Source organism: Argiope bruennichi, chromosome 10 (genome assembly GCF_947563725.1).
Source record: "Argiope bruennichi chromosome 10, qqArgBrue1.1, whole genome shotgun sequence".
NCBI lineage: Eukaryota > Metazoa > Arthropoda > Arachnida > Araneae > Araneidae > Argiope > Argiope bruennichi.
Window position 1 is genome coordinate 114,614,455 of NC_079160.1, and position 19,114 is coordinate 114,633,568.

At 30.0% G+C, this 19,114-nt stretch overlaps 1 protein-coding gene across 1 annotated transcript; it reads right to left on the reverse strand.

Moving 5' to 3' along the window:
* Positions 1 to 7,555: 7,555 nt before the first annotated feature.
* LOC129989182 (zinc finger protein 569-like) lies at positions 7,556 to 18,263 on the reverse strand. Its single transcript, XM_056097553.1, has 3 exons — positions 18,244 to 18,263; positions 15,946 to 16,029; positions 7,556 to 11,237 (listed from the first exon to the last, which is right to left on the reverse strand). The coding sequence occupies exon 3, from the start codon at positions 10,575 to 10,577 to the stop codon at positions 9,291 to 9,293; it is 1,287 nt and encodes a 428-aa protein (XP_055953528.1). The 5' UTR covers positions 10,578 to 11,237; positions 15,946 to 16,029; positions 18,244 to 18,263; the 3' UTR covers positions 7,556 to 9,290.
* Positions 18,264 to 19,114: the final 851 nt, after the last annotated feature.

A 19,114-nucleotide genomic window follows, 5' to 3' on the forward strand; every position in this document is an offset into this window, starting at 1 on the left:
ATACTATTAGGAAGTGAGCTATTTTTTGAGATTTTAAAACCTGAGCAACTTCGTCTGCAAAATGGAGATGTAATATTACAAAATACTAAGTTTGGTTATTTAGTTACAGGCATTCTTCCCCAGTTACCTCAAAAAGCCAATTGTTATCTCGTAAGTGAACCAAATTTAGATGAAGCAGTTAAACAATTTTTTGAATTGGAATCATTGCCGTATAATGTTAAAGAAATAACAAAGAGTGAAGAAGAAATTTATTGTGAGGAGCATTTTGTTAAAACCTATAAAAGAGATAAAACGGGAAGATTTATAGTTCAGTTACCCATAAAGGAAAATGCCGAATCATTACTAGGAAATTCCAAAGAAAATGCAATCAAGCGCCTAAATGGTATCTGGAATAAATTAAACAAAAATAATACTATGGAAATCTTATATAAGGAATTTATGCGAGAATATGAGAGTTTAGAACACATGGAGGAGATAAAAATTGAAGATGATAGCAATGTGAACTATTACATTCCCCACCATGCGATATATAAACCTGAGAAAACGTCAACTCCCTTAAGAGTGGTTTTTGATGCAAGTGCAAAAACAACAAGTGGATATTCTCTGAATTCCATTTTACTAAATGGAGGTATTATTCAGCAAGATCTTTTTTCCATAGTAAGTAGATTCAGAAAGCACAGATATGCATTTAGTGCAGATATTAAAAAAATGTACAGACAAATACTGATCGATCCCACTCAAAGAGACTTACAGCGTATTGTCTGGAAATCAAGTGCTGATGGTCCAGTGAAGATTTACAAACTGTCTACAGTAACCTATGGAACAGTTTCTGCGCCATTTTTGGCTACCAGGACTTTAAGAGCTTTAGCAGATGAGGAAAAAAAGGACTTTCCTAAGGCCGCAGATGTGATTTGTTCTGATTTCTACATGGATGACATTCTGTCAGGTGATGCAACGCTAGAAGATACTAAAAATCTTCAAACCCAGATTTCTGAACTCCTCGGAAGAGCTGGATTTGAGCTTCACAAATGGGTCGCTAATAACTCTAATTTACTACAAAACCTGTCTACCACATCCTATTCATTTTCGAAAGAACAGGGTGTTAATTCTGTAAAAACATTAGGTATGTTTTGGGATCCAAAAGAAGTTTGCTTTACATATAAGGTAAAGATCAAGCCTAAGGACTCTTTTTCAAAAAGGGAAGTGCTGTCAGAAATAGCGAGTCTTTATGACCCACTTGGACTTTTAGGCCCTCTCATTACAAAGGCAAAAATATTTATCCAAGGACTTTGGAAGATAAAATTGGACTGGAATGAAAAATTACCATCTGATGCAATGACAGAATGGAAAAGGTTCTACATAAAACTCTCGGAAGTAAACAACTTCAGAATTCAAAGGTTTATTCTACTTCCTGACGCAATTCGCATTGAGATTCATGGATTTTCTGACGCATCAGAACGTGCCTATGCTGCTGTTGTCTATTTAAAGTGCTTCACCCAATCTGGACAGTTTAAAACTAGTCTAGTGTGCAGCAAATCCAGAGTGGCTCCATTAAAGTACCTTACCATTCCCCGACTTGAACTGTGTGCTGCGTTGCTGTTATCTAGATTAGTGAAAAAGATAGTTCCAATTCTGCAATTGCCCATTGATGTTATCTCATTGTGGACAGACTCTACTATTGTTTTGGCGTGGATCAAGACTGAGCCCTATAAGCTAAAAACATTCGTCAGCAATAGGGTTGCGGAGATCCAAACCCTCACATCAGATTGTCATTGGAAACATGTAAGTAGCAAAAACAATCCTGCTGACATTATTTCTAAAGGATGCAGTGCAGATGAACTCATAAGAAATAAAATGTGGTTTGCTGGTCCAGATGAACTTACTGATGAACCAGTGGACAATAAATCCATGCAGGATTTTGCTTTTGCTGATGAACTAAAATGTGTTGTGACTCTAAACATTAATGACTCTAATTCAAATTTTTATGATGAACTTTTTAATCATACAAATAATTTCATAAAACTAATTAGAATAGTTAGCTTTATTTTCAGGTTTATTAACAACACTAAAGCTAAGGAGTCTCGTAATAAGATAAGTAAGTATTTAACTACTGAGGAGCTGCAAAGAAGTACTGAATATTTAGCTAGTGTAGCTCAGTTGAGTGAATTTAAATCAGAAATAGATGCACTAAATAAAGGTAAAAATATTTCAAAAACAAGTAAGTTAAGATCTTTAGATCCATTCTTAGATGAAAAAGGATTACTTAGAGTTGGAGGTAGACTTAAAAATTCTGACTTGCCATTTGAATCTAAACATCAAATAATTTTACCCAGTAAGCATACATTCACTAAGTTACTTTTTGAGCATGTACATAAAAAATGTCTACATATTGGTGCACAAGGTTTGTTACATCAAATTAGACTACAATACTGGCCCTTAAATGGTAAAGGTATTGCAAGAAAAATTGTCCATGGTTGTATTAGATGTTTTAGGCAAAGGCCTAGGCTGTTAGACCAGTTAATGGGAAATTTACCTTCAGAAAGAGTAACTCCTAGTTCTCCATTTTTAAATTCTGGGGTAGATTTTTGTGGTCCTTTTCAAATAAAGTTTAAAAACCAAAGAAAGGGAATATATTCAAAAGTTTATGTAGCGATTTTTGTATGTTTGTCAACTAAAGCTATTCACCTAGAAACGGTAACAGATTTGACGACTGAAGCATCTTTAAAGAGACTCTGCGCCCGTAGAGGCCGCATTGCAACATTGATGTCGGATAATGCATCTAATTTCAAGGGTGCAGCTTCAGAATTAAATCGCTTAAAAAAACTAGTTTGTCAGGCTAATGAGACTTTAGCCAATTACCTATCCGCAGAATCAATCCAATGGAAATTTATTCCCCCTTCTCCCAATTTCGGAGGCTTATGGGAAGCAGGAGTAAAATCATTTAAACACCATCTTTATAGAACTTTAGCTAACAGTAAAACAACTATTGAAGAATTTGAAACAAAAGTATACCTTCAATCTGAATTACTAAACTCACGTCCCTTAATTCCATTATCAGATAATATTAATGAATATGAAGTTTTAACTCCTGGACACTTTATCATTGGACGCCCAATAACTTCAATACCTGAACCGGAAATTGTAGACATTTCTGACAATAGGTTGTCGCGCTGGCAATATACTACCAAATGTGTACAAACAATTTGGAAACGCTGGAAAATTGACTATTTGAACCACTTACAGCAAAGAAATAAGTGGCAATTCAAAAAAAATAATGCTAAGGTCGGATGTTTAGTATTGTTAAAGGAAAATGATTTGCCTCCTTGCAAATGGGCAATGGCTAGAATTTTAGAGATAATTTATGGAAATGAAGGCAGAGTAAGAGTTGTTAAATTAAAAACTAACACAGGTATTTTTACACGCCCTATTTCAAACATTTGTCTCTTACCAATACGGGATAACTTTGAAAATTAAAATAGTTAAGATAGTTGTATATATTGTATGTACATAATAATTGTATTTATATCATGTTTAATATATAAGTTTAATTAATATAAATTTAATATATATTTTGCAATTTTGTTGTTCACTTGTAAATATTTCATCTGAATAGTTTATTTATTCCGTTTTAGAAAATGTAAGCTAATTGTATAATTAAAAGTGTTTTGAAATCTTGCATATTTCAACGCCGGGCGGAATGTTACGTCATGGCATGCAAGAGCGCCACCTACAACAAATGTGATCTTGTACATTCGAATGCTGTAACCCGTTGAAAGCGGTTGCACAAAATAAAGCCTGAATAACTACATAACGTCATCCGTATTTTCTTCTAATACATCCATTTTTAATCGACGATAACATATATATATATATATATATATATATATATATATATATATATATATATATACAATGACAGTGAAAAGACTTTCGATTTTCTTTGGCGTCGTTTTATTTCATCCCGGGGAAGCACGCATTATGTGCAAGCAGGAGCAACGAGCAGACACACAACACAGAGCGAAATGAGGGAAAGCTCATGAAAATTTTATCCCTGGTCTTATATGACATCAGATATTGATAGGGAAAATATCTCTTCTAGGTGCTTATATTTAATGAGATTTCGATAGGGATTTTCTCTACACGCGCCGACCCAGAAAAGGGAATCACAGGGAATCTTTTAAAAGAATGTGCTTGCTGGACATTTTTCTAGCCCTTCAATCGGAGTACGAGAACACTTCGGCTTTTAGCCGATTCAGTAATTTTGCAAAGCTTCTGTTGAATTAATTAGATAGAAAAAGTGTAATGGGATCAGGAAATAAGAGAATAATTTAGAATGAAGTTAATATGGGCTGAATTGCGATAAAACTGTGGAAATTAATTTGGATTTTAAATTATAATTTAAAATATCATTTTATATATATATAACTATCTTTTTTGGTAAATGATTGGGAAAAAAAAACCACTTTTCTATTGATACATATATTGATAAAATCTGATATTCCAGGAATAGGAATCTCTTAGATTTTACACCTTTTCTGTCATTGAATTCAACTGAATTATATTATTAACCAATTTAAGTTTTGGTTTGAATAGCTTTCAATTTTTAGAAATGTGTTTGGGAACAATAAATATATCAATAATATTATTGTATTTAACTCATCAGATTTATTACAGCTTTTCTTAATTGTTTGCAAAAACCAATCTTGGGAATTATTTAACTTATATGTTAAATTAGCGCAACTAATTTCATGTGTTATGTGTTTATATAAAAGTGTCTTATATACTCAGCTCGATTTTTACACTCTTTACGAATAAACAAGCCATAAATAGTTTCACTTATACTATACCGCTATAATGTGTTTTTATTATATATTGTATATTTGGTCCGTTAAGCAACAAAAGACATATTTTTTAGAAAATTATATTAATGGAATTGTATTCAACCGGTCCGCTGTTACCTTATTAAAGGGTAAAATACAAAAAGGGGAGGAGGAGACTTTTACAAATTTCGATGTTTAAAATTTTTTATGGTTTTGTTGAACAGGATTTAGAAATTATAGCGTTTTTTTTTTTTTTTTTCTTTTCAATATGAAGTATTAATTAAATATAATTCTTATTATATTATCGAAATAATTTATTAACTTTAGTGTTAAGTTCTTTTAACTCCTAAAACTATATAGTTTTCAGAGGCCCATAAACACTGCAATTTGCTGCCCTTACTTAACACGATAGCAATTTGTAAAAAAAAAAATTTCTATGAGATTTAGCTAAAAAAATTAGAAAAGATTTTTTTTAAATGTAACATTTATTTTAACATTTAAAAATGGTCATTTGAGGATACTTTTTTTTTGATAATAAATATTTTGTAATTAATGAAATTTTATGATTTTTTTAAAAATATACTCTATGTTTGCTTCTATAAAGCTCTCTGTGAAAAAATAAATTAAAGTTCTAATAAAAATAACGTGTAGACATTCCACACACCGGAATATAGTTGATTGACAGTCAAAAGGCGGATTTCAACGATTCCTTAACCTTCAGAAATTTCGTCTTTCAGACTCTAAGATTATCCATTTTTTTTCAAACAACTTTATGTCAAATTTATGAATTGTTATATTTTCCAGTCTATGAAACTAATGATTTCATCTCTTTTATGTACCTCTTAAATAATTTTTAGAAAAAAAAAATTATGTTAAAGTGGCAATTTATTTTTTAGCATTACAATTCAAAATATTCTTTTATTAGTTTATTGAAATATAAGCAAGAATTACTTAAATAATTTTAATGCGACCATTATAATTTTTTCCGATAAGGAAAAATAAACGTTAAACTGAAAATGAATATTATAATAAAAACTTAGTAATGTTAATAAACGAAACTGTTTTTTACCACATTGCCAACTGTAGTATCTTGATCAAGACCGATCAAATAATAGAGTAGCGTGACAAAATAATTCTTCTACTTACAACCTTATATATTTAGGGGGGAAAAAAAACTTATTTTTCATCTAGATTAATATTATTTACAATTATCAAATAACATTTCAAACACGAAATAGTTCCTCGAACAAATCGGAGAATAAGTCACCAAAAAACCGCTAACGGGCTGTTAACTCTAAACGGCTGATCCAGGAATACATCTTAACACAAAAACCCAAATCACACTTAACTTCTCAAATAAAAAAAAAAAAAAAAATAAAAAAATAAAAAAATCCCAGCACACTGAGGTCTCTCCAAATTCCATTTCGAAGCTTTTTCCTCTTCTGCTGTCTTTTCGGGGAAAAAGCACAGCATTTTATTTCCATCAGATATCCGTCTCTGGTTTCCTTGCTGATAAACTTGAGTTCCCTGTCATCCAACAGCTGTTCAGCAACGCTTCCTCAATGGTCTCGACTCGATCGAGGGAGTGTCTGTTTGTGGTCGACCCTCTCAAGTACATGTTAATTATAATCAATTCACAGCTGAGATCGGCTGGAGTGCACTTGAGTTTGACACTTAATAGCAACGGTTGTTGGTGATTGATCGTTTCTTGATGATTTGAGGAATCTCTAAATAAAATAAAAATGCTTAGCACTTGAACTTTTTAACATTTTTCTCTCTTGAAGACATGATGGATCAATTTTAAACGACGGGACGCACATCTGTGTTCCCTTACCTGCATACAACAAATGACTAGACACAATGACTCTACTAGTGAAATGGATCCACATCTGGCGATCCGTAGGCACTTAACAATGTGTGGAAACGGGTGACGCTACATCTCGTCGGAATGCCAATTACCATATGAGAAAAAAGGGGAAACGTTACACAACCGTATTATTGATGATGTATAAAAATCATTGATATATCCTTATGCAAACAATTAGATTTTCTGTCACACATTTTTAAAAAGTATTCACATTTGGATGAATTTCTGTGCATCATGCAAGATGTATTTAAATATCTGTAATGGGCAATAGGGTGAAATGAAAATAGTCTTATTTCTTTATTTAATTTTAGTTTAGTAATAGTGCGAAAAAGCTGCTTTTGAGGTTCAAAAATAATTTTTTTAAATTTGGTTGAAATATTAGATTATCTTGAAGTGCCTCAAAAAGCTTAAGATTTGGAAAAAAAATGGAAATTTTTAAAATGGCCTTTAAAATTTTTTTTAGATTTTTGTATGGAACTTAACTTTTGTGCGAAAAAGATGCATTTTAGGTTAAAAGCAATTTTTAAAAATTTGGTTGCAACTTTTAATTGCCGCAAAAAAATTGAAATTTTAAAAAATTTAAAAAAAATAAATTTGTAAAAAAAATTTTAATAAAAATTTTAAAAAAAGGGTCTTTAAAACTTTTTCTGAGATTTTAGTTTGGTAATAATCGAGAAAAGTTAGCTTTTAAGTTCAAAAAGAATATTTAAAAATTCTGGCAGTAATACAAAAATATCTCGAGGTGTCACAAAAAGCTTCAAGTTTGCAAAAAAAAAAAAAAAAAAAAAAACATTCGTTATTTTTTAATTAACAACCAAAATATTCATTAGAAATAATTTATTTGGCAGAACAAGGTTTGCCGGGTCAGCTAATAGTTATATCATTACATTATCAAAAATCAAATGCACAATGAAGCACAGACCATTCTAAATTTTAATTTTTTAATCAAAATTTTATATTCGAAATTTAAGGGAAAATTTAGAACTATTCGATACAAAATGGTTCAATATAAGATGCAAATTTAAAGCAAGAAAACATGTTATATAAATTCCATAATTGAAACACATCCGTACAAAGTCACACTTCTGCATATTACATTTTATATTTCTAATAATAAATCACAAATTTGAAACTTTAAAAAGGTACAAAATGTCACAAAAATTATACATTTATAGGAACACACAATAGCAAAAGAAAAGTACTTTAATTTGCAATACTTTTCAATAAAATACAAATTTTTATTAGAAACATATTAAAGCATGTGTATGAAACATGATCACATGGATAAGCTGACTTCCCATGAAATAAGTAATTAAGACATAAATATTCATTTACATGTTTCACGGAATATAAAGTGATTTACACAAGAATATCCTAAATTTCCCGGTCTGTTAATAGAAAACAATCTTCTTATTTATCAAAAATAACAAGTGAAAATTTAAATTCGAAGCAGTTAAAAGAGTTCAATGCGAGTCAGTCGGGAAACGCGAAGGATATCGAAGTACGATAACACATCCACACTTCTCTGCATACCCGGTGTGAAGCGTTGAAAGGTAGCGAATATGCGTGTCGGGTGACACTTGATTCTTTTTTCTCTTGCGGCTACAGCAAATTGCAGGTGTTTGTCCCCCCTCCGTTAAAAAATGATGTTCATAAACTTAAAACGTGCATATCTTCAGACTTTCAAAGCGTGATATTGGAGAAACTAAAAGGATATGGGATGAGTAATCGTATCGCCTTGATATTGTTCATATTTTTGGAAGTGCTTCTACTGAACATTTATTACTGTGTTAATTTTTTAATTGTTATTTATAATTTCGGATGAACAACAAGATTTCACTTTGTTTTTTTTACTTCAATAGCCCTGAATGGTTGAAATATTTATTTAAGTATACGAATTACCCTGCATAATAACAGTAAGCATGCATTGTGTCATACAAAACAGAATTTCTAGAAGAGATTATTTCAATATATATGAATAAAATAAATAGCCTTTATTTATTTATTTTTTTGCCTATGTTTTCTGAAACATTAACTTGCTAAAAAAAAAAAATCATTATTATAAGTCTTTCTCTTTAAAATGAAGTTCACCCATTAATAAGCGTTCAACATCAGATCTGTATATTCATTCATTTTCTATGATATTTGGCAAATGCATTAAAGAAATAGAATGAAAATATCTTATATTACAAAATTCACATGAATACGGTTTCTTTTTCGTATGCATTCGAAAATGAACTTTTAAATTTTATATACAAGAAAATGTATATTTACAGATGTCATATGCATGCGGTTTCACTTTCATATCCGCCCTCAGATGTATGTTTAAATCAGAATGCTGAAAAAAATGGTTTACTGCACATGTCGCATGCATACTATTTCTTTTCCAAATCGATCATGAGATGCAAGTTTAATCCATGCCGCTCAGAAAACCTTTTACTGCAAATTTCACAAACATACGGTTTCTTTATCATATGTATTCGCAAATATAATTTTAAACTAAATGCATTAAAGGCTTTGTTACAAAATTTCCAAACATGGAATTTATCATTCGTATGCGTCAGTCAATGAGTTTAGGCTGCTGAGAATAAAAATTCACATGTTTACGTTTTCTCTGTAGTATGCGTACGTAAATGACTATTCAAACGCCAATTTTCCGAAAAGGGTTTGTTACAAAATTCACATAAATATGGTTTCTCCCCCGTATGCGCCAGTAAATGTCTTTTGACAGCCCCCTTAACCGAAAAGGACTTGTTACAAATGTCACAGGTATACGGTTTCTCTCCTGTATGCAGACGCAAATGTACTTTTAAACGCCAGTTCTGGGAAAAGGCTTTTTTGCAGAACTCGCATGTATACAGTTTCTCTTGTGTATGTGCTCGTAAATGTCTTTTAAAACAACTCTTATCCGTAAAGGGTTTGCTACAAATGTCACAGGTATACGGTTTCTCACCGGTATGCGTATCTAAATGCCTTTTAAAACACCTCTTATCCGTAAAGGGTTTGCTACAAATGTCACAGGTATAGTGTTTCTCACCGGTATGCGTACATAAATGCACTTTTAAATTCTCCTTCCTGATAAAGGCTTTCTCGCAAAACTCGCATGAATATGGTTTCTGACCGGCATACGTACATAAATGCGCTTTTAAATTCCCCTTCCTGGAAAAGGCTTTCTCGCAAAACTGGCATGAATATGGTTTCTCTCCCGTATGCGTACGTAAATGCACTTTTAAATGACACCTATGCGAAAACAATTTATTACAAAATTCACATGCATACGGTTTCTCCCCCGTATGCGTACGTAAATGTATTTGCAAAGTCACCCGAAGCGAAAAGGATTTGTTACAAACTTCACATAAATATGGTTTCTCCCCCGTATGCGTCAGTAAATGTCTTTTGACAGTTCCCTTAAGCGAAAAGGACTTGTTACAAATGTCACAGGCATACGGTTTCTCTCCCGTATGCAGACGCAAATGTAATTTTAAACTCGAGATCCGAGAAAAGGCTTTTTTACAGAACTCGCATGTATACAGTTTCTTTTGTGGATGTGCTCGTAAATGTATTTTGAAACTTCCCTTATCCGTAAAGGTTTTGCTACAAATGTCACAGGTATACGGTTTCCCACCGGTATGCGTATCTAAATGTCTTTTAAAACACCTCTTATCGGTAAAGGGTTTGCTACAAATGTCACAGGTATAGTGTTTCTCACCGGTATGTATACGTAAATGAACTTTTAAATTCCCATTCTGGGTAAAGGCTTTCTTGCAAAACACGCATGTATATGGTTTCTCTCCCGTATGCGTCCGTAAATGTCTTTTGAATTTGGAAATCACGGAAAATTCTTTGTTGCAGAAGTCGCAAGGGTAGGATTTCTCGTTCGTACGCGACATTAAATAAATTTTTAAATGTGATTGTTGAAAAATTTCTTTACTACAAGTGTCATATGTAAGTGTTTTCTCTTTAGTATGCACCAGTAAACATTTCTTTAAATTCGGGAGCTGAGAAAATATCACAAAATTTTCAAGCGTATGGTTTTGTCATTAGGTGGGCAATGAGAAAATTCCGTTTTTGAAACATTTATTTCTATATGACACAAGCACGAGACAACTCTTGAATTCTAATTTGCCAATAAAATTTTCATGATGGACACAATTTAAATGCCGTTGTCCATATATGTCAAAACAGAAGTTTCTTCATTATGTTAATCAAAAGGGAAAATTTTGAATTCAATTTTTGGAAGAATGTTTTATGGTATGGGTCATAAGAATAAAATTCCTTTTTATATGTCAGTAACAATACTCACTCATATGCAATAATAAATAATAAAAATTATAGCTTAATTAAAAATTTCTAAACAGATGTATTGGGGAATTTATTATTTCATGATTCTCGATTCCATCGAGACATGTTGTATGTTGCAAGTTCGGATTATGGATCTTTCAAAAGTCAAACCTTTCTTTTTGTAGCCAATTTTATTGCGAAAAATATGATGATTTATCAGCTTTTCTCCTTAGCAAGGCATTAGGTTCAAGACAACGCAATTTTGGAATCTAAAAAAAAAAAAAAAAAAAAATGCAGTGTTACATTAAATAATAATATTTATAATAAGCAAATTAATCAACTAAATTTATCACTATCTTCTAAAATATTACAGCTTTTATACTACACAGCTAGAGGAAGTTTGCATTCTAACCATGCTATATGCATTCTATATAAATAGAGAAAGCACTTTGAACCATGATTTCATAGTACGTCATTTGAAGTGGTCCCTTGAAAACCCATAAAAGAGTATGTATAGTATTTATTTATTTATTTTTCGTCTAGAGATATTCAAGGAATAAGTGCTAAAAATTAGGGCGGGTGGGGACTGTCATCTTAAATTTGTCAACATTAGATTATATAAATACGAACATTGTAAAAGATTTTTGAAGGATCTATTAATTTTCCCACACAAGTGAGTCATCTATATACTTATAATAAAGCTCAATGTGTGTGTGTGTGTGTGTGTGTGTGTGTTGGCGCTCTACAGGCCAGGTCATTCGACATACAGCTATCAAATTTCGTACATATATACCTTAGAGGTCAGGAATGTACACATGGGGTCCCTTTTTTTGAAATTTTAATTATTAATTAAAAACTAACTTCCCGCCAAAAAAATCTTCCATTTTCCCCACCGCCAAATGAGTAAGGCTTCAGTTTTTTTCTCCCAACAGTAATGAGGCTAGGGTTAACATTTTTCGGCGGATTATTTCAAACGATTCTGTCTATTTTCTTAATGTTTTATGCATATATAATTAAACATTGTTAATTAATCCATGTTTCAGATTCATTCTGAAGTACTTTTGAATTAAAATAACACAGAATAAAGGAAATTAAAAATTTCTAATCTGCAGAGCGTTACCCCAACTGGCGTAGAAAAATTCTCGCATTTGCGTTACCGTAACTGGCGTTGAAAATCCATGCATGCGCATTGTGTTCTGGTTGTTGACATGGCAACCATTATCAACGGATGATTTAAATTATTTTTAGGTTAGTTGCATGCTTTTCTAATTAAACTGCATTTATGTTAGTTATGTATTTTTTGTATATGCTCATAGTTTTGAGTACATCTTTTTTTAAGTAGTTTTTTTAAACCTGTTTTCAATGATTTAAATTATTTTTAGGTTAGTTGCACGCTTTTGTAATTAAATTGTATTTATGTTAGTTATATATTTTTTTGTATATGCTTATAGTTTTAAGTACTTCGTTTTTTAAGAAGTTTTTTTAAACCTGTTTTCGACCGATTATTTGAAACGATTCATTTTATTTTCTTAGTGTTTGATGCATTTAAAATTAAACATTGTTAATGAATCGATCTGTTCATGATGAATCTGAGAAAATTTTGTTGACAAATTCTTGAGATATTACATAAATTAAGAAACATATTCTTTAGTGCCCATAAAGTTTAAACGCTCAGTGACTCTATTATCAGTAATCATATTTAAAAAAAAATGCTTTGTTTCAGTAAAATATATTATTATATTAATTGCAGATTAATCATTTACACTTTAATTTAAAGCATAAATTCTACGAGGGGTAACAAAAAATTAGAGAGATACATATCACCTTATGACTGAAGGCCTTTATAATATTATGAGTGAATTATATGACTATCAAAATTTGAACCTTTAAAATATTTTGCAGAAGAATCTATTAAGGTTGGAATGTTAAAATATTAAATGGTACGACCGGAGGTTAACCCCCTCCTTGCGCAATTTTTAAAAATCGCCAACAACGGCCTTGCGAAATGTTCAAAAACAAAGGAGCAGATGTTCAATTGTAGTGCATAATAAAGATTGCCAGCTTTGGCGCGTTATCGCAACTTGGCGAAAAAGGGGGTTAAACTCCGGTTCAACCTATTTAATTATTAAAATTTAAACGAACATTAAGATTGGCGAACCTGCTGGTCGGCAAAGGCGGCTCTTGTGAAATAAGTCCGACTTTCGAGAAACACGATTGCTATTTTGAGACTGAACTGATTCATTCATGTCTCCGAGAGATAAAAAGGGCAATACCCAAGTTAAAATATCCTTCTCTAAATCTTCATGCTACATCATAACGAATTTTACATACATTCAGATCTGTGCACAGGGCTAACTTTAGAAGCAATCTAGTCTAAAATCTGAAATCGAATACAACTCCACTTCATCCCTAAGTGAAAATACATAAAAAAGGAAATTCATAAATTATTTTCGGAATTAATTTTTATGTCCTGTTATGACTAATTCTTCAATAACTGCAAACTTTCCCTTCTGCATGAGACATTATGCATTTAAAAATAGATACAAATGGTGTTACATTTTTCAAAGAAAAAAAAAATTTCAAACTTTATTTAGCTGCGCAAACAGGAAAACGGACCAGCCGTAGAAGGCGTGAAATCCAACTGGAAATTAATTATATTAATCAACAGCTCTTACTTCCCATAAATTTGCACCTCAGATATTTTTTTTTTCTTATACATTTTCAAATCTTGAGTGTATATATATATATATATATATATATATATATATATTCTCAGTAACTTGGAAAAAAATATCAATGCAGAGAGAGCTAGAAAAATTATAAATTAAATATATCAGAGTGAAAATTTCTGATACATTTAATTAATAATTTTTAAAAACAGTGAACCACTTTTTGTCATTGTTCCATTTTTACTTTTTCATATACAAAGCAAAGAGAAGGTATTTTGATTGTCAAAAAATTTGAGCTCAAAATTTTGATGAATATCCACGTTTTAGATGTTCCTGGGTTCAATAAATGCTTTTCTGGAAAATGTCCATCTGTCTGTGATAGAGTTAACTCAAAAATGTTTTTTTCTTAATGGATCAAATTTGATATATGGTCTTTATACTGAATTTGTAGATTTCTGTAAAATTTGGAGCAAAATCCTCCAGAGGAATTCTGCCTATACACTTGTTCGAGTGTAAGATAGCACAACAACTACAACACAGAGAGAGCTCGAGAGCTGATATACACATTAAGATGTTTTTATATATAGCATACAATTATTCATTTTTCTAGAAAGGGTACTCAAATCATCAAATTCAGTTTCAAGATTTTGTCATCTTTCAAACCTCTATAAAGCCAAAAATCATTCTTTCAATGAGATAAATCTACCTGAACTAGATATCTCAAGAGTGCTGTATGCTAGAAAGATGAAATTCTGTATGGCGCTTGAAACTTATTTAATGTTGATTTCAATCACATTTTGGCAAAAATTTATCTATGGAAAGTCTGTCCATCTGCCCACCATAATGCTAACAAGATTATTCTAAAATGCAGAATTAAATGAAGGAAATTTAAAAAGCGATTTTTTTTACAGTATAAATTTCAATTTATCAACTCGGTCTCTGAGCGTATAAAGTCGATAACAAATTGTTATCAAATTAATTTTATTTTCATAACTACTTTAATTTTTAATCATTTGCTTTCTGCTAAATGTCTTTCCTCAGTAACTCAGAAACAATCATACATGGAATATTCAATAAATCAATCATACATAAAAAATAAAATCTATCTATCTATCTATACTTATATAAAGCTCAATGTGTGTGTGTGTGTTGGCGCTTTACAGGCCAGACCGTTCTACCTACAGCTACCAAATTTGGCACATGCATAACTTGGAGGTCGAGAATATGCACCTGGGGTCCCTTTTTTTCAATTTTTAATTAGAATTTTAATTAAAAACTAACTTTCCTGCCAAAAAAAATCTTTTCATTTCCACACCGAAAAATGAGTAAAGCTTCAGTTTTTATCCCCACGCTAAAGTGGAAAGGCTTAAGAAATTTTCGGCAGATTATTTCAAAGGATTCTCTTTATTTTCTTAAGGTTTCATGCACTTAAAGTTAAACATTGTTAGTTAATCGATCTTTCAGATTCTTTCTGAAGTACTTTTGAATTAAAATAAAACAGAATAAAGAAAATTAAAAATTTCTAATTTGCATAGCGTTACCCCAACTGGCGTAGAAAATTCAAGCATTTGCGTTAACATAATTGGCGTTGAAAATTCACGCATGCGCATTGTGTTCTGATTTTTGACAACGGATACGGACTTGGTTTTGAAGGCTTAATATGTTTTCAACAGATTATTTCAAACGATTCTTTTTATTTTTTTTAGTGTTTGATGCATTTAAAACTAATCATTGTTAATTAATCGATCTGTTCATGATGAATCTGAGAAAATTTTGTTGAAAACTTCTTGAGATATTATATAAATTAAGAAAATATTCTTTAGTGCCCATAAGGTTTAAATACTCAGCGACTCTGTTTCCAGTACTCATATTTGAAAAAAAATGCTCCGTTTCAGTAAAAAAAATATTGTATTTATTGCAGTTTAATCATTTCCACTTTAATTTAAAGCATTAATTCTACGGGGGCTAATAGAAAATTAGAGAGATACATATTACATTATGGCTGAAGGCCTTTATAATATTATGAGTGATTTATGACAATTAAAATTTGAAGTTTTAAAATATTTTAATGAAGAAGAATTAAAATGGGTGTTTATTAAATTATTAAAATTTTAGCATGCATTAAGATTGGCGAACCGGCTGGTTGCCAAAGGCGGCTAGTAAAAAAGTAAATTAATACAAATTTATTAAAAATATTTTCATTATTTGCGGTTCCTTTAAAGAAAAGCTTTTATTTATATAAAAAATAAAAAATTATATTAATAATACAGCTGAAAATAATTTACAGTTAGTAAAGAATATAACTTACTCAACAAATGAAAGAGTGGTCACATTCTTTCACATAAAGCTCTTACATGCAATCTTTTCAATAATGTATTAGTGAGCAACAAATCTAGAAAAAATAATAACATAAGAATTAATTAAAAATGGCTCATTTAGAAAGAGCCCATCAATGAAATCATTTCTCAAATTGAACAGTGCTAAATTAATTAACAAATATTAAAAGATAATTAAAGAGAAATATATCGAAAAAATATTTATCTATTTCAAAAATATTTTTTCTATTTCCAAACAAATTTTTTCAAGTAATTTCACTCAAACATAACAAAACAATTGTTTCAAGAATGCAAGTTCCTTTGCCTTCTTCTGGAACTTCTTTCAAAATAATTAAGATTGTACATATTTTTAATGATTTAAATAATTCTACATATTTACAATATGCTCCCCCTAAGGTATGTAAGGCACCAGTTAGTAAAGTTAAAAGTGTACAAAGAAATAGAGAAGTTCAAAACCAAATAAATAATTAAAAGAATTCCTTGCTTATTTTTTTAATGAGCAAGATCTGCAGAATTTGTATGAGATCTTCAATAATATAGATTTTGTTTAGACATGATGAATATTATTATTCTTCATTTCTATTTCCAACAATGGCTTAGGATTTCAAGAATATATTGTTAATATAAAACATTCCTCTAATTTGAGAAGCACAATTCATGTACATATTCTTGAATATTTTTTCAAAAGAATATTTGGTAGAGTGATTATGTGTGTTCCACATATTTCAATTCTCTTTGAATTAGAATGTCAGACATAAAAACAAAATCATTTCATAAATATTTGTTGCATTTATATATTGTACTTACAATAATATTTGTTTTTCATTCTCTTATACTGAATTTTTTTATTGAATCTTAAAAGATGAGATAAAGCTGATCTGATGCAAATGTAATTAAGTAAATTATTTTATAATAAAATTTAAATAACATTCAAATGGAAATTTAAATCAAAGAATTTGGCATCTTTTGAATTTATACACATCTGAGTATTTTTGATTTTGATGAAATTTAAAACATTTTAATTTCATTAAAACATAATGATTGTAAATGGGAACCTTCTCATTGCTCTTGGATCAATCCATGCTTTGATCATGAGTACAAGAAATGATTTAGTATAAATAATTTGTACACTGTTTAATTAATGAATGATTCAATTTAATATTAATAATTAATGGCTCACAAATTATAAATATGCAAAGTTATCAATTGAATCTTCAGTACTTCAGTTTATGTATTGAGAAAAGAACTAATTGAATTAAACCTTCAAAACTGCACACATAATTTAGCGTAATAATAGTACCTTTTAAAATATCTACCAACAATCAACATATTCCTTTTTTATTATGACAAGTGACAGCTGCTGCATGGAATGATATAGGCTATTAACTTAATTTACAAAACAGCTATTTTACAACAAATAAAAGTAATCAGGAAAATTCTTTTAAAATATTTTGTTCTTTAAATATTAAAAAAAGATTCTTACACATTTATCTAATTTACAGAAGAAAATGAACACAAACACATATTTTTTATTCCCAAATCTAACAATAATTTGTCAGTATTCATGTCTAATAGTATTATTTGCAAAATTTTCTGATCTTAGCAGGTTATCAATATACCTAGTGTATTAAACTAGGATATTTATTAAATAATGGTGGAAGAGTCAAAACTCGTGAAATATATCAAGGAAATGCACCAACTTATGAACATGCTTCTAAATTACAAAAAGAAAGCTAGCATCTGTTAACACAGTTTATACAAAGTTTACAGGCAGAATATCGTATTTCTGCCAAAAAATTGCCAATCCTACATAATTCATTAATAAGTACCTAAACTATTTCGTTACATTGAATTATTATCAAATGAAGTTCAAACTTTTTGATACCATTGAACACTAACTTTCTATTTTCTCACTAAATATGTTAATGTTTCTCAAAACCGCTTTTTAATAGCAAGTGTTACTTATCTTTAAGTCAGTAAATTCAGTTTGCATACAACAGGGTATATATACAGAATACCTAAAAAAAACTAGTATAATTTTTAATTAGGAGGTACTTATAGTACTAGTTTTCTTGGGATCAAAACATTAATCACCTCTATAGCTGAACAAAAATTAAATAAAGATAGAAGGTCACATAATGTCAAAAGTAAATAAATGATGCAATATGAATGAAATATACAATTTTCAAAATATTAATAATATAAAAAAATAAAACAACTGGATATTTCACTAATGGATAAATGGTATGAAATAAGAAAGACTATAATACCCATGAAAATCATTTAATTTATTAAAAACATTCGCAAGATACACATTTCTAGCAGCTGGTCTGTGTATCGTGTTACTCATTGAAAGAATGAACAAATTCAAGAGATCACAGTCACACACCTTCATAGTTCAAGCTATTTAAAAGTGTGCTAAAAAAAGAAACAGTGTAAGGAAATGTAAAGCAATATTTCAGAACATAAAGCAGCAATTATTCCTTTGGTACAGTAATTTGATACATATATAGCATAAAATTTCAACTATACCATATAAAGTAAGGATAAAAAGAAATGCCTTGATATTCATATCCCATGATAATTAAAACTTCAACAAGGCCACTTAAAGTAATGATAATGATGAAAAGAAAATAAGATAAACTTAGAAATTCAAATTTCATATTCTAATAGAAGACATTTATCATAATCTGAGAAGTCTTCAAAGAATTTATTACCAAAGGAAAAAAAAGGTTTTATAATAGTAAAAGAAATGTAATCCAAATCATGTACAAATTAGAAATGCAAAATGTTCTTTCTGCTTTATCATCTTCCAATATCAGCACACTGGAATACAAGTCATTAAATTTACAAGTAAGTTTCAATACATTGATGAAATATTTAAAAATACTAAAATTCATTATGAAATATATGAAAGGCTACTTAAAAAAACATTATCTTTTTGAAATATGATACTCTAAACTGCAAATTTAGGGCATTTAACAAATAAAATACAATTCATAAAAGAAAAAGTGCTTTGCATCCTTCATTTTTAGTAACATGTTACTTTTCATCTTTACTAAAGATGATAAATTGAAATGACCTATATTGCATTAAATAATTAATTGTTTTTGATGAATTACAGCAGTATTTGTATTATTT

Coding starts and splice junctions, on each gene's coding strand:
- LOC129989182 (XM_056097553.1), bottom strand. CDS start 10,577: ATGTCGCGTACGAACGAGAAATCCTACCCTTGCGACTTCTGCAACAAA.